The sequence below is a fragment of the Anabrus simplex genome, chromosome 5 (genome assembly GCF_040414725.1).
Source record: "Anabrus simplex isolate iqAnaSimp1 chromosome 5, ASM4041472v1, whole genome shotgun sequence".
Classification (NCBI taxonomy): Eukaryota; Metazoa; Arthropoda; class Insecta; order Orthoptera; family Tettigoniidae; genus Anabrus; species Anabrus simplex.
In genome coordinates this window covers 352,125,893-352,140,891 of record NC_090269.1, presented here as the reverse complement: position 1 = coordinate 352,140,891, position 14,999 = coordinate 352,125,893, and the positions used below count along the sequence as shown (strand labels likewise).

Here is a 14,999-nt window from a genome sequence, read left to right as displayed (position 1 = left end):
AGCTGTCATGGAGAAGCATACAAGGCATAATGAGGAGCGAGGTGATTTGCCATTGCTTTCTTCACTGGGCCAGAAAGTGCTACTGCAGCACAACTGGCCCTTCAAACAGCACCTGTCATAGCATCCAAATGCACTAGTGTGCTTTCGAATGTCAATACTCAGCACAGCCCATTAGTAGCTTCCATAAATGTGACTGAGACTCTGGGTGAAAGCCACATTTTGTTCAACCCTGTGCCAAAAGTTGGATGCAAAAATACTATATCCATCAAGAAATATCTACAGTAGATGCCTTCCAATGTCACTAATTATTACCTGCTATCACCAATATATGTAATTTTTTTTTTTTAAATAATAAGTGTACTTTATTACTCTGTTTGCTTTAGGAACAGTATACATTTCTTCACTTAGTCCTTCTGGAGTGCCTTATTGAAGAATCCATGGAGATACCATGTGATGGAAACTTCAAGACTCAGGTGCAGACATTACGAGACAATGGTGGATTAGTTCGACAATTTTTGTATATCACTAGAAAGAAGGAAATTGGAGGCACTCATGACAAGGATATTGTACAAAGGTCTCCACATCACAACAGGGACAAATCTGTAGTTTCAGGTAATGAAGAAAAAGAAAGTTCTCAATATAATATATTAATAAAAAGAAATTAATCAGAAAAGCAAATGATTCTATCTGTTTCAGCCTCAATGTTTGTTCTTTATAAGTTAGGAATTTACAATGGTATCATCATAGATAGTTACTACAGATCACAGTGGCATATCCTGGAATCTCCACTGAGGCATGCAACTAGTAACCATGCAGTTAACACAATGCATTAAGTAAATTTCAATTCTACTCGCCCTAATTACATGTAAGTGAACTCGAGCCAAATAGTTTTACTGTAAGTTCCTGGACTGAACGTGCGTACACAATTCTTGTTTTCTATTTTTAAATTTACGAGAGTCCGCCTCTGTGGTGTACTGGTTAGTGTGATTAGCTGCCACCCCCGGAGGTCCGGGTTCGATTCCCGGCTCTGCCACGAAATTTGAAAAGTGGTACGAGGGCTGGAACGGGGTTCACTCAGCCTCGGGAGGTCAACTGAGTAGAGGTGGGTTCGATTCCCACCTCAGCCATTCTGGAAGTGGTTTTCCGTGGTTTCCCACTTCTCCAGGCAAATGCCGGGATGGTACCTAACTTCAGGCCACGGCCGCTTCCTTCCCTCTTCCTTGTCTATCCCTTCCAATATTCCCATCCCCCGCAAGGCCCCTGTTCAGCATAGCAGGTGAGGCCGCCTGGGCGAGGTACTGGTCATCCTCCCCAGTTTTGTCCCCGACGCAGAGTCTGAAGCTCCAGGACACTGCCCTTGAGGCGATACAGGTGGGATCCCTCGCTGAGTCCGAAAAGCCGAGGGAAAAGCCAACCCTGGAGGGTAAGCAGATTAAGAAGAAGGAGAAGAATAATAATTTTTTTTTTGCTACGAGCTTTACGTCGCACCGACACAGATAGGTCTTATGGCGACGATGGGATAGGAAAGGCCTAGGAGTTGGAAGGAAGCGGCCGTGGCCTTAATTAAGGTACAGCCCCAGCATTTGCCTGGTGTGAAAATGGGAAACCACGGAAAACCATCTTCAGGGCTGCCGATAGTGGGATTCGAACCTACTATCTCCCGGATGCAAGCTCACAGCCGCGCGCCTCTACACGCACGGCCAACTCGCTCGGTAAAGAAGAAATATACGAGGGAAGGTAGAGGTCTCCCGGCTTGAACTATTTGAATCTTTTCATCAAACAAACGGCCAGTAAACTGATTTACAATTATATCCGTTTTATACTCATCCATCGTTAATACCACAATAAGCGCAAAATATAATAAAAGACCGAAAACGACGAATAACACAGGAACAGCACACACAGAATGAACTCACTAATCAGCAAAACACACAATGAATTAACTCACTAGTTAGCCACAACTGAAGCACTGGAGGAAAGTCACCTCGGTGGCATTGGTCAGTTTCGTCATGTTGGGTTCTCGCTGGGGGATAATCTGTGGGTCCCGTTTGCTGGACTTTCTCCAAGTTGCTAACAGATGGCAGAGGGTAGCATGGGAATGGGGTGACAAATTCTGACCAAGTTTCAATTGCAGCGACATCGTTCGGAGGGTTTCAGAACTACGTCTGCCACCGAATGCAATTTTAAGATTGAATGCCTTGCATCGTTAACTCCGCCATGCTGTCTCTTTCTTCCTAGAGAGGAGTAGACGGCGAGACTACACCAGCACCACACGTAGTCAAGCAACACAACTAGTACAGTTGCGCGGACCTTTTGAACTTCTGAGAGATGAAATCGTTAATATTTGACTTAAAACAACCTAAAATCGTACATCAGACAGTTCTTTGTGTTATCATAACGCATGCAGTGAATGCCTTGCATTCAAGGAGAATACGCCCCTGACAGATCAGTAGATTGAAGTTGTCATGACTCAAAGTACTAGCCGTGGTATAATTCCAAAATATGAGAAGTAGAAACAGTGTGATATTTTTATAAATGATATATTTTGATACAAACTTAACTATTCTATTACACTACAACAGTTATTTTCATGCATTGCTTTTTACTGAAAACTTAGCAAATTTAGTCTGAAGTCAAGCAAACAGGGAAATAACACAACATTATGCCTTTTTTTCCTTTTGTACACTCTCTTACTGAACATGCAACCTATTTTTTATGTGTAGAGTCTTACATTGATCTGCACATGATATAAGTCATTGAGATTGTGTACTGAGTAGTGATAAAACACAATAAAGGAAAGAATAAAGGAGAATAACTAAGTTTGCTTGTAGGTGGATTACTTCAATGAATAAATGAAATGAAATCACTTTCCAGTTCTTCCATTACTTTACAACATGAGGATCAATAGCTAGCAATGAGGAATGTTGACATCCTTCAAAAATAAAACTGATTGGTCACTTGGTAGCAAATTAAATTTTGTCATAATATAATGTTATCTTCTTTTGGTGTTTGAACAGGAAATAATCCCTAACTTTGTAATGTAGGTACAGTGTGAAAATGGTGATACACTACATATTTAAAACTTAAGAAGTGGTGAAATACAAACTCAGGGCTAGTGAAGAGGTCAGACTATGGACTAGGATAATAATAATAATAATAATAATAATAATAATAATAATAATAATAATAATAATAATAATAATAATAATAATAATAATAATAATAATAATAATAATAATAATAATAATAATAATAATAATAATTTTATTATATTATATAATATATATATCAAATACATATATAATTATATATTATAATGTTATATTATTATTAATAATAATACCTGGTGAGTTAGCCATGCAGTTGGGATTGTGCAGCTGTGAGCTTGCATTTGGGAAATAGTGGGTTTGAACACCACTGTCGGCAGCCCTGAAGATGCTTTTCCGTGGTCTCCCATTTTCACACCAGGCAAATGGTGGGGCTGTACGTTAATTAAGGTCATGGACGTTTCCTTCCCACTCCTAGGCCTTTCCTGTCCCATCATCGCCATAAGACCTATCTGTGTCGGTGCGACGTAAAGCAAAAAAAAAATCAGTGAATACTGATCTGCATTTAGGGCAGTCACCCAGGTGGCAGATTCCCTATCTGTTATTTATCTGTTATTTTCCTAGCCTTTTCTTAAACGATTTCAAAGAAATTGGAAATTTATTGAACATCTTCCTTGGAATATTATTCCAATTCCTAAATCCCCTTCAAATGCTATCTGCACTTTATTTACACATTTATTACGAAAATGAGTTATCCTCTTTCATTTCGAATTTCTTTAGAGAACAGCAGTCAATGGGTAATACTAATCAACTCCAACATCGCCTTTGAATGTCGACGAGAGAGCTTGCAAATGTACAAAGTGAGAAAACTATACCATACCGAAGATGATCGATCGCATTTTGTTGCAAATGTTTCAGTTTTCTTATTCAAACAGCGTCACCTATCCTAACTTAACCGTACTATTCATATGATGGAAACACACTTCAAGCGCCAGTAGAGAAATGATAACCTTCTTGCTAAAAATTTTTATAATAGCCTTTCCGTAATTTAACCAGGCGCGAGAAAATATAAATTAATCTCTGAAATCAATTAAGCACTCTGCCATACCTTGAGGTGTATCCCATTCTTACTTAATTGCAGTATTTTGCCTCAAAATTAAGTGGTTGTTTAGTCAGCCTTAATTTTTAACGAGTTAACAACTGTTATCGGATACACTATTTACATATTTATCACGAAAATATGTTCTTTCATTTCAAATTTTCTTTACAGAACAGCAGTCGACGGGTATTACTAATCAACTCCGACATAGCCTTTGAATGTTGACGAGAGAACTCGCTAGTGCACATAGTGAGTAAATGATGCCTAAGGTAATCGATTGCATGCAATATCATCGCTGGGGTGCATGAATATCAGTAACGGAAAAAATCGCGCGCGCTTAATTGCTCGTAATAACGGATGCCTCAGTGATAGGGCTCTCGCTGTAACCGAAGGACGATACACAGTTTCATATAGGAATTTTGAAGGGATAGGAAAAGATCGTCGCTCTAACGGAGTTCTCGTTATATGCCGTACTCGCTAACAGACTTCTTCTGTATATAAGAAAACATAAAGGTCCAATAATTCTTCCTTAAGGAATTCCCCTCTTAATTATTACAGGGACAGATAACTTTTTTTCTACTCTAATTCTCTGAGATCTGTTTTCTAGAAATATAGCAACCCGTTCAGTCACACTTTATTTTCTAGTCCTGTTACACTCATTTTTGCCAGTAGTCTCCCATGATCTACCTATCAATTGCCTTAGATAGGTCAATTGCTATGCAGTCCGCTTGACCTCCTGAATCCAAGATACCTGTTATATCTTGCTGGCATCCTACAACTTGAGCTTCAGTGGAATAACCTTTCCTAAACCCAAACTGCCTTCTATCGAATCAGTTATTAATTTTGCAAACATGTCTAACATAATCAGATAGAATGCTTTCCCCAAAGCTTACATACAATGCATGTCAAACTTACTGGCCTGTAATTTTCAACTTTAAGTCTATCACCCTTTCCTTTATACACAGGGGCTAATATAGCAACTCTCCATTCATTTGGTATAGCTCCTTCATGCAAACAATAATCAAATAAGTACTTCAGATATTGTACGCTATCCCTACCCATTGTCTTTATTATATCCCCAGAAATCTTATCAATTCCAGCTGTTTTTCTAGTTTTCAAATTTGTATCTTATTGTAAATGTCATTGTTAACATATGTAAATTTTAATACTTCTATTGCATTTGTCACCTCCTCTATCTGGACATTATCCTTGTAACCAACAATCTTTACATACCGCTCACTGAATATTTCTGCCTTTTGAAGATCCTCATATACACACTCCTCTTGTTGATTATTCCTGGAATGTCCTTTTGGAACCTGTTTCTGCCTTAAGGTACATATACAAACCCTTCCATTTTTCATTAAAATATGTATGACCGCCTGTTATGCTTGCCATCATGTTATCCTTAGCCGACTTCTTTGCTATATGCCACGATAATTGCCACAGACATGTTGATCACCTTTCTTGAAAATGGTTACTATGGTGGCATTTTTCATGTCGGCAGGCACCTTCTGGGTTTCTCAAATTACTAGAATTAGGGGAGAAAATCGTGGTCTTCAAAGATAGTCCTCCACTTTGAATAAGTTCTAGAGGGATGTTATCTGGTCCAGGAGATTTTCTTGGTTTCATACTTTTGAGGGCTTTGGTGAATTTATGGAAGGTTGGTTGGTTTACCATCCACAGTTGCAGAGGAGGTTGTGGCACATGTTGGAGGAAGTCTTTGGCAGCAGTTGAGCTTCGATTCAAAAGTAGGCTGAAGTATTCCTTCCAGCATCTTAATATGTCTTGACTGTCTGTAAGGATGGTGTCATTGTCAATGGTTTTCAGCGCACCTGATGAAGAGTGAGAGGGCCCAAAAGTTTCCTTTAGTTTTTTGTAGAAATTCTGAAGGTATCTGATATTGGACAAAGTCTGGAGTACCCTGGCTTTCTGTTGCCACCATTCATTTTTCATCTCTTATATCAGCCTGACATTTCATGCTAAGCTCTTGGAATCGTGCTTTCTTCACTTCAGAGGAAGGGTCTTGTGTAAGGGATAAGTAGGCTTCCCTTTTTTTTCTAATTAATTTCAGAATGTTTACATTATTATCATCAAACTAGTCATTTCTCTTCCTTTTCTTGCAGCCAATTGTTTTTTCTGCCGAATCTTTGATGATAGTTTGAAGTGTGGCCCATTCCAGCTCCACATCCTTGGTATTGATTGGATTGGAAGTCAGCTGCTCTGTTATGGCATTTTGGAATTCTTTTGCAATGGTTTCATTTTGAAGTTTGGAGGTATCAAATATCTTCCTTGAAGGGTTTGTGAAACGAGTGTGTGGTTTCTGGCACACCAAAATTCTGAGTCGGCTGGTAAGAAGTCTGATCTGTCCAACAGTCATCAATGTTTCTAGCTGTCTTTGTGATGAGGATGTCTTTCTTGTCACACTGTTGGGTTATGACGTAATCAATGATGTGCCAGTGTTTTGAACGTGGGTGCATCCATGTCGTCTTGTATCTGGTTGGTAAACGGAATTATGTGTTGGTGATGAAGAGTACTTGCTCAGCACAGAGACCAGTCCTTTGCATTGTAGTTTCCTATGTCTTGATTGCCCATGACATTACCCCATAGCCGATTATCTCTACCCACTCTAGCATTGAAGTCACCAAGTAATAATAATTTATCCATGGTGGGCACTTTGGAAAGTATTGTATTCAGTTGATGGTAGAACTGATTCTTAGAATTTTCAGAGCTGTCTAAAGCAGAGATGAGAGTGATGAATTTATCTCCATAGAATGGTATGCAGAGGGTCATGAGTCTTTCATTAACTGCAGTAGGTCTTAACCTAAGCATGTTTACCAGTTTATTTTTCACTGCAAATCCAAAACCATGAATACGATGTTCACCTTCATTTTTCCTTTTCCAGAAGATGGTATAGCCTGAACTAGATTCAGAAAGTTTTCCTTCATTCAGTAATCTTGTTTCACTTAATTGTGGCAACGTTGATGTTAAGTTTTGTTAGCTCATGAGTGACAAGAGCCATTTGTCTTTCAGGTCTGGTATTACTGTCTGGTAAAGTTCTGATATTCCATAATCCTATAATCAAAGTTCCCTCATGTTTATGACCACAGCTGGGATCCGAGTGTGGCTACTAATTTTCCAGGGCCTTTCCCATTCGGCGTGGGCAGCGGTGATCCTAAATAGGCCTGCCCAGACACAGATGCAGGACCGGATCCCTGAGTAGCCACTACATCTCAGGAAAGGCGGCCATCACACATCTGCTGCCAAAGTGCAGGTCCAGACTAGAAGCTTCTGATTTCACCCTAAATCTGCTTCCACCATCCTTATCCCATTGCCGTTGGACTTTGTAGGAGTAGCAGGAGAAAATGCCATGAGCATGACTTTAAGGTGGACCTCGACTTGCAGGGAGTAGGCCCACACACTATGATTTCAGAACCTTTCACTGCGGCACATGAAGTATGAGACAGGCAGTAGCAAGCTCCAAAACTGCAACGGACTGCTGCAGACATAAAAAATTAGCTGAGTAGTGCCTTTATAGCCAGTCCATCTGGCTTTATCCTCTTCCGCCTCCACAGCCGTTGGGAAAACATAACATTGGAAATGGATCCTCTTCCACCTGTTTTGCCGTTGGGCACATTACCCTGTGTTAGGGCCCTCCATATTTCTGTCCCCTGGGGAGAGGGTGTTCCTAGTATTTTAAAGCCATACCATCTGTACTACCCCCAGAGGAACGGGTTGCCTCCTCCGCCAGCTCCACCGTACCGAATCATATTCTCCGCTTTTGCTGTCGTTGAAGTCTTCACTCATTACCCTGAGCTGGGAACCTTTACCAGATGTTACACACCGGGTCAGTGTGCTCTGGGACTCACATAGGCAGGGGTGCCACTCCCTGGGCAGGGCTGCCTCTACCTATATGACTTGACCTGCGTATATAATAATAATAATAATAATAATAATAATAATAATAATAATAATAATAATAATAATAATAATAATAATAATAATAATAATAATAATAAGGGTGATTAATTAATTTTGAAATGTTACACATAAAAAATAATAGCAAATCATTAAATATAAAGGATGCATTAAAAATACCCATATCAATAAAAGCCAGCCAAAATAACCTCAATGAGCATACACACCTGAAAAATTCCTCACTAATTAGTCACACATCGATAAAGCACATTTTGTCCTAATCTGACCTCTTGAATTCCAACTTCATCTTCATATTGTGAATTTTCTTACATACTTCAAGAAACTACATTCAAGCATATTTGTCTACTAATGTCATTCCACGCACAGCTTAGAATACACCGCTTAGTTGAGCAGCTCGTTTTCTGACTCCCAAGTCTTCCCAGCCCAAAGTTTGAAAAATTTTTTGTAAATGTAAATTTGTATCCTTGTGTCAAGGTGGCACAGCCCTTTTCAGGCATCCCCCCCCCCCCTCCCATTGGACATGTGTTACATGTGTCCCCACCTGTTACCTATATGACTCGACCTGCATATATAATAATAATAATAATAATAATAATAATAATAATAATAATAATAATAAAGGTGATTAATTAATTTTGAAATGTTACACATAACAAATAATTGTGAATGTTCTTACATAATTCAAGAAACTCCATTCAAGCATATTTGTCTACTAATGTCATTCCACGCACAGCTTAGAACCCTCTTACCAATCTTAAAAACCTTCCAAAAGGGTAGAAGTGTATAAGAAGTATCCATAGGACAGAAAGGACAGATAAGTGGCTGTGAATGACATTCAAATTACCCGACGATCATACAGGCTGAATCTTCTCACCTCTAAGGAATACAGGAAGAGGAAATAAACTGGTGTTGTGGAGAACTACGCCTGTAATTGTTTTATCAGCAGTTCATTTCATCCATTCCAGCAAGAGGTTGTCTATCCTAGTCCATAGTTTGACCTATCTAGGTCAATAGCTTCACTTTATCCTCATCTCTTCTAGTGATAATTTATGTTCTAGCAGTTTTACAGAGAATAGCTGACACTGGAAATCATGCCAAGGCTTGAAGCCAGTAGAACTAGATGTGACCTTCATGCAGAAGACTGCATATTAGAACTTATTGCAGAGGACTCCATCAGGAGTACTCGCCAAATCATGGCAGTGGTAGAAGTATCCCATTGCACCATTCTATGGACATTATGGGAAGACCGGCAACATCCGTACCATCTGCAGCTTGTTCAGCATCCGTTGGAGGGAGATTATGAACCATGCATACCCTTCTGTGAGGTCCATCATCAACCTGAAGAATTTGTAAATCATATTTTGTTTGCAAATGAGGCCTCATTTACGAGGAGTGGCATCTGAAATTTTCACAACATGCATGTCTGGTTGGAGAACAACCCCCATGCTATGAGATATTCCCACCACCAAATTCGGGTTTCCATTAATGTTTGGACAGGGAGGCATTATCATAGGCCTGTGGTATTACCTCATAGACTGGCATATCTAGCTACAGTTTCTTGAAGGCACTCTACACTACTACTAGAGGATGTTCTACTTCATACTCAATGGCAAGATGGCGCAACCTTGCACATTATCAATGCAGTGTGCTGCCCTCTATCTGCAGCAAGGGATTGGGCATTTGGGCTCCAACCATTGGCTGGCAAGAAACCCCGATCTAAACTCATTAGATTACTTCTTTTGTGGGTACATGAATTCTAAGGTGTATCACAGAGAAGAGAGCAAGATCTCCAGGAATGTTTCTTGGAAGCTGCCGAGGACATCAGTTAAAACCATGAGGTACTGAGGTGTGTTTGAGAGAACTTTTTCCGAAGGTGCCGAGCATGTATTACCGCCAATGGTGGGTATTTCAAACACATGATCTAACAATGTGCACCATTTCCCATGACCAGTCTAGTAGAGTGTGTCACTCTCTAGAAGGTACATAAACGCTTTGCTGTTGTGTTCTCATTTTTTCTATTAGAAAGGTAAACTAAGCTTAGAGTTTTACTTGACCTGTACTTCTGTGATCATAAACCATGGGACCTCCATTTTTATGTGGAATCCACCCATAGGACGTGGCATTTTCTTTTGTAAATCCCACATGCATTGACCAGGAATCAAACCTCGATTGCCTTGGTTAGAAGCAAGCTCAATGCCACTGGGATTATTTCTGTTACACCTTTTTTATCCTGTTTTTTCCTGTGGGGTCAGGGGTTGTAGACGATTTGGCAAACTTTTATGGCTGGATGCTCTTCTTGTTGCCAAATGCGAGAGGAGAAATGTTGAGTGTTAATGTAATGGTGGTGGTGGTGAGTGTTACATTCAAATGTATAGAAACACTATACATACTATACTATACTCTACTATAGAAATATCTAGTTCCTGAGCAATAGGAATGCACTTCTTAATGTAATAATCTGTGGCCCAGGCAGGAATCAAACCCAGGGCCTCAAGGCTGGAAGGCTAGTACACTAGCCATTCAGCTATACAGTCAGACAGTTACAGTATGTTCTTATTATGGCAGTATTTATTAACCGGCTGGCCAATCCAAGTAGCATGGCGCAGTTATCAGCAGCATGCTATTCCAGTGAGTTTGTTGCAATTGAATGTGTAGTTGATATAGATGTTGATTCCCATAGGGAACCTGAAATATTTGTCCTGAATGAGTAAATTTATAATAATGTCCAATAGCGGACTAACTACTGTACATTGGATGGTTAATGGTTTCAATCCCACCCCTGACCATCTTAAAGATAGTATGGAATGCTTTCCCATTTTCACCTTCAACATAGTCCGCCTCTGTAGCATAACGGTTAGTGTTATTAGCTGCCGTTCTCGGGGGTCCGGGTTCAATTCTCAGTACTGCCAGAAATTTAAGAATGACAGAAGGGCTGGTATGTGGTTGAAATGGTACATGCAGCTCACCTCCATCGGGGGTGTGCTTGAAAAAGAACTGCACCACCTTGGGATGAGGACATGAGTTTACGTTTTACCTTCAACGTACAAGTAAGAGGCAGGAATGATTACCATTGGAATAGGCTAAGTTACACTTAATGTCATACTGGTCATATTGTTGGGTAGTTACCAAACATTCATTACCTTCTCAAGTTTAAAGCATGAATTATGCCCTGTGCTGTCACAAAACTCTGTCAATGCGCTAATGCTAGTCATCCCTCTGGAAAGAGGATATGCAGGTTATTGTTTTTGATAACGCAGATGGTCATCCATGAAGATATACCAGCAGGCCGTAGCCGGTTTAAACATTTGCACATGTACCCCAGCAGCTTTATCAGTAGCTACCACCAGCCACTGTGTTGCAATTCTTGTAATCGCCAAAACACAACTTTCCACGAGAACGGTTCGAGTTACGGACCTGAAACTTACGACATTGTGATCCTCTCCCCAAGATCTATTACTTGTGTTAATTTGATCCATCAGTTATCTTCCACCCTGTGTAAATAAACTGATGCCTTCACTGGGTGAATTGGCCATGTGGTTAGGGGTGCGCAGCTGTGACTTGCATCCGGGAGATAGTGGGTTGGAATCCCACTGTCGGCAGCCCTGAAGATGGTTTTCCATGGTTTCCCATTTTCACACCAGGCAAATGCTGGGTTTGTACCTTAATTAAAGCCACGGCTGCTTCCTTCCAACTTCTAGCCCTTTCCTATCCCATCGTCACCTATCTGTGTCAGTGAGACATAAAGCCACTAGCAAAAAACTGATGCTTTCATGGTTGGTTTTGATAGACATGATAATCTTTTGGGTTTTTGCCATGTCAGAGGAAACAAAGAGAAATTCTTTATGTTACGCAGAAATATTCCTTGTGGACAGACATATTTTCCCTTCTGAAGATGTGGAGAAAACTCTCCTCGAAATGTAAAGAATTTTAAAGAATTTCTCTTTATTTCCTTTGATGTGACAAGAACCCAGGAGATTATCATGTTGTTCTGTATCATTTTATTTAGACTTTCTCAGTAATTTGCTCTTGAAAAAATCTGTATTAGCAAATTTATTTCAGAAGTTATTAATTGGGAAATGAACTTCAAAAGCTGAAACAGTAAATTATTTATTAACTTTATTATATTCAGAATCTATATAAATAAAATCATAATGACCAAATATTCAGAATCTATATAAATAAAATTATAATGACCATGTGTCTGTACATTGACTATTTTGGCAAAATTTCTGTACAGTCATCCGTTTCAGGTGTAATAATGACTGTTTGTTTGTTTGTTTGTTTGTTTGTTTGTTTGTTTGTTTGTTTGTTTGTTTGTTTGTATGTTTGTCCTTCTATAACTTGAAAACTACTGGATATATTTCCACCAAACATCATATTTAGAATCCACCTGTCCTTGGGTAGATTTTAGGGCAAATATTGTTTCTAAATCCCTGAAATGTCTGGGGGTTTATATGAAACCAAAACCATGATTTTGCACACTCTCAAAATATACACAACAAAACTTAGTGGAAATCTACCTGCCTTAATGAAATTTAATTTCTAAACCTTTTCTTCTCATGTGTATCATTTCGATAACAGGATTAATAAGGGAGATATCATTAACGGACTGTTTTCCAGTACAGTCCCACAGGACTTGACGCAAGAGCAGGTGCGTGTAAAGCGTATTTCTTACAACTTGAAAACTACTAGAGATATTTGAACCAAACTTTATATTTAGCATCCACCTGTCCAAGGATAAGTTTTAAGGTCAATACCATTTCAAATTCCCTTAATGGACTGGGGTTTTATAGGGAACAGAAATGGTGATTTTACTCTCCCACAATATATAAAGTACAAGACCAACCTGACTGGAAATCGACCAAACTTATAACTTGAAATCTACTGAATCTATTTCTACCAAACTTGATATTTAGAATCCACCTGTCCTTGAGTAGGTTTTAGGGCCAATATTATTTCTGTATACCTAAATTTACTGGGAGTTTATCTGAAACCGAAAGCATGATTTTGCACTTCCTCAAAATATGCACATCCAAAATTATTGGAAATCTACAATCCTTAATGGAAATCAATTTCTAAAACTTTTTCCTCATGTACATTTTTTGAGAGAAGGATTAATAAGTGAGATATCATGAACTGTCAGTTTTGCACGTTAAGTACAGCAGACATAGACCAAAAGGTGTTGTACGTGGAGCAGATTCCTTATCTATCTATATAAATAAAATCATAATGACTGTGTGTGCCTGTACATTGACTATTTTGGTGAAATTTTCGTACAGCTACCCGTTTGAGGGGTAATAATGACCATCTGCATATTTTCGGTGTATTTTCCTGAAAGTCCTAATTTTTACCTCCCTCGCCCAAGTCCAGATTGCAGCATAATCTGCCAGACAAGCAAGAAAATTGAAATTTGGCAAAATTATACATTTTAGCCTGTAACAGATGAAAAATTTCCAAGATCTTTAAATTTTTCACTTTTATCCCTGAAGAATATCGAAATATGGAGGCATTTTTAATGATGGTGCAGACCTTTGTTTCGAGGTATTTCATGGGATAAACAGGAAGTCCTATCACACAACAGATGGCACAATCTCCATTCAATTTGGAGTGATCTTCAACCTTGGTCTTATGACGTTTTGTCGTATCTGTATCCCTTATATGTTTGATTTGTCTCTGTTTTTCGATTTTTAGTATATCTGGACTTTTTACATGCATAATTCATACTTTCAATCACTTACAGGAAAGATAGAATCATCAAACTCTATATGAACATTGGTCCACCCAGTACCCATATGTGAGCCAAATGCTATGTCACATAATTATCTGGAAAGTAATGCAATGTAAGATAATCTTACACGAATTTCACCCTATTCAACGTTTCTAACTCAATCCGACCCATGAATAGATGAGATGCGAGAAAATGTCATAGGACCAGCCATTTAGGCCGGTAAGTACTGCGTCTTATGGTACAATCTTTTGTTGATATGACGTACCATTTAGCAGCAGTTAATCTGTAAATGAAAGTCTGCAATATTGTAAACATGCAAATACTTTCATATGTCGATCTACAAATGGGGTATATATATAGATATTCACTGATATCGATTTGTAGCGATCGTGAAAGGGTGTGTCTGCTATTGTAATCAGTACTCCCCAGACTGACTTTGACTAGCAGTAGGAATGGCGTTCTTCTCCAACTCCTGTGCAACTGGCATTAGTAAGGAGGGCCTACCATTGTAATGAATAATTCACTTCTCGATTTGACTTGCAGAAGGAAGGGGAGCATGCAATTTTGTTCAATACTCCTCTACACAATTGTGTTTGGCTGTAGGCCAGTGTGCCCGCCATTATAAACAAATGTACCCATCTAAAATGTGACCAGCATTAGGCATAGTGGCCTGTTATTTTAATGGAACTCACCATCTCTGTGTGACTGGCAGTAAGCTGGCTGGCAGAAGGAAAAAGGGCCTGTCATTATAATGATAACTGCACAACTCAATTTTGAGTGGTGATAGGGAAGTTGCCTGCCGTTATAATAAAAACTCCTCAACTGTAATCTGTCTGGAAGTAAGAAAGGGGGCCTGCTATTGTAACAAAAACTCCCCAAATCGATTGTGACCACGCAGTAGGCAATGGGGCCTGCAATTATAATGTAAACTTCCTAACGCGATTGTGAATGGCTGTAGGCAAGTGAGTCTGCCGTTAACATCACAACTTCGCAACCCACACTTTACAATGGAAACAACGTATGGGGACCTCCCCATGTTATTTCTCGGATAATGCTAAGAGACATGCAATTTTAAAACAATCTTATTTACTGTACGTACAGTATTTATTTCGATATCCGTATACAGTGCAGAATACCGTAGCGAAGCACAGGTACATTTGCTAGTATTGTATTAAATTTCTGATCATTT

General features: G+C 39.2%; 1 protein-coding gene across 1 annotated transcript in view; it reads left to right on the top strand.

Moving 5' to 3' along the window:
- Positions 1-14,999, top strand: part of LOC136874533 (receptor-type tyrosine-protein phosphatase kappa) — a 251,010-nt gene that overhangs the window by 175,179 nt on the left and 60,832 nt on the right. Inside the window, exon 19 of the mRNA XM_068227831.1 lies at positions 384-612. Coding sequence (XP_068083932.1) covers positions 384-612 — 229 coding nt within the window. The remainder of the gene's footprint in view (positions 1-383; positions 613-14,999) is intronic.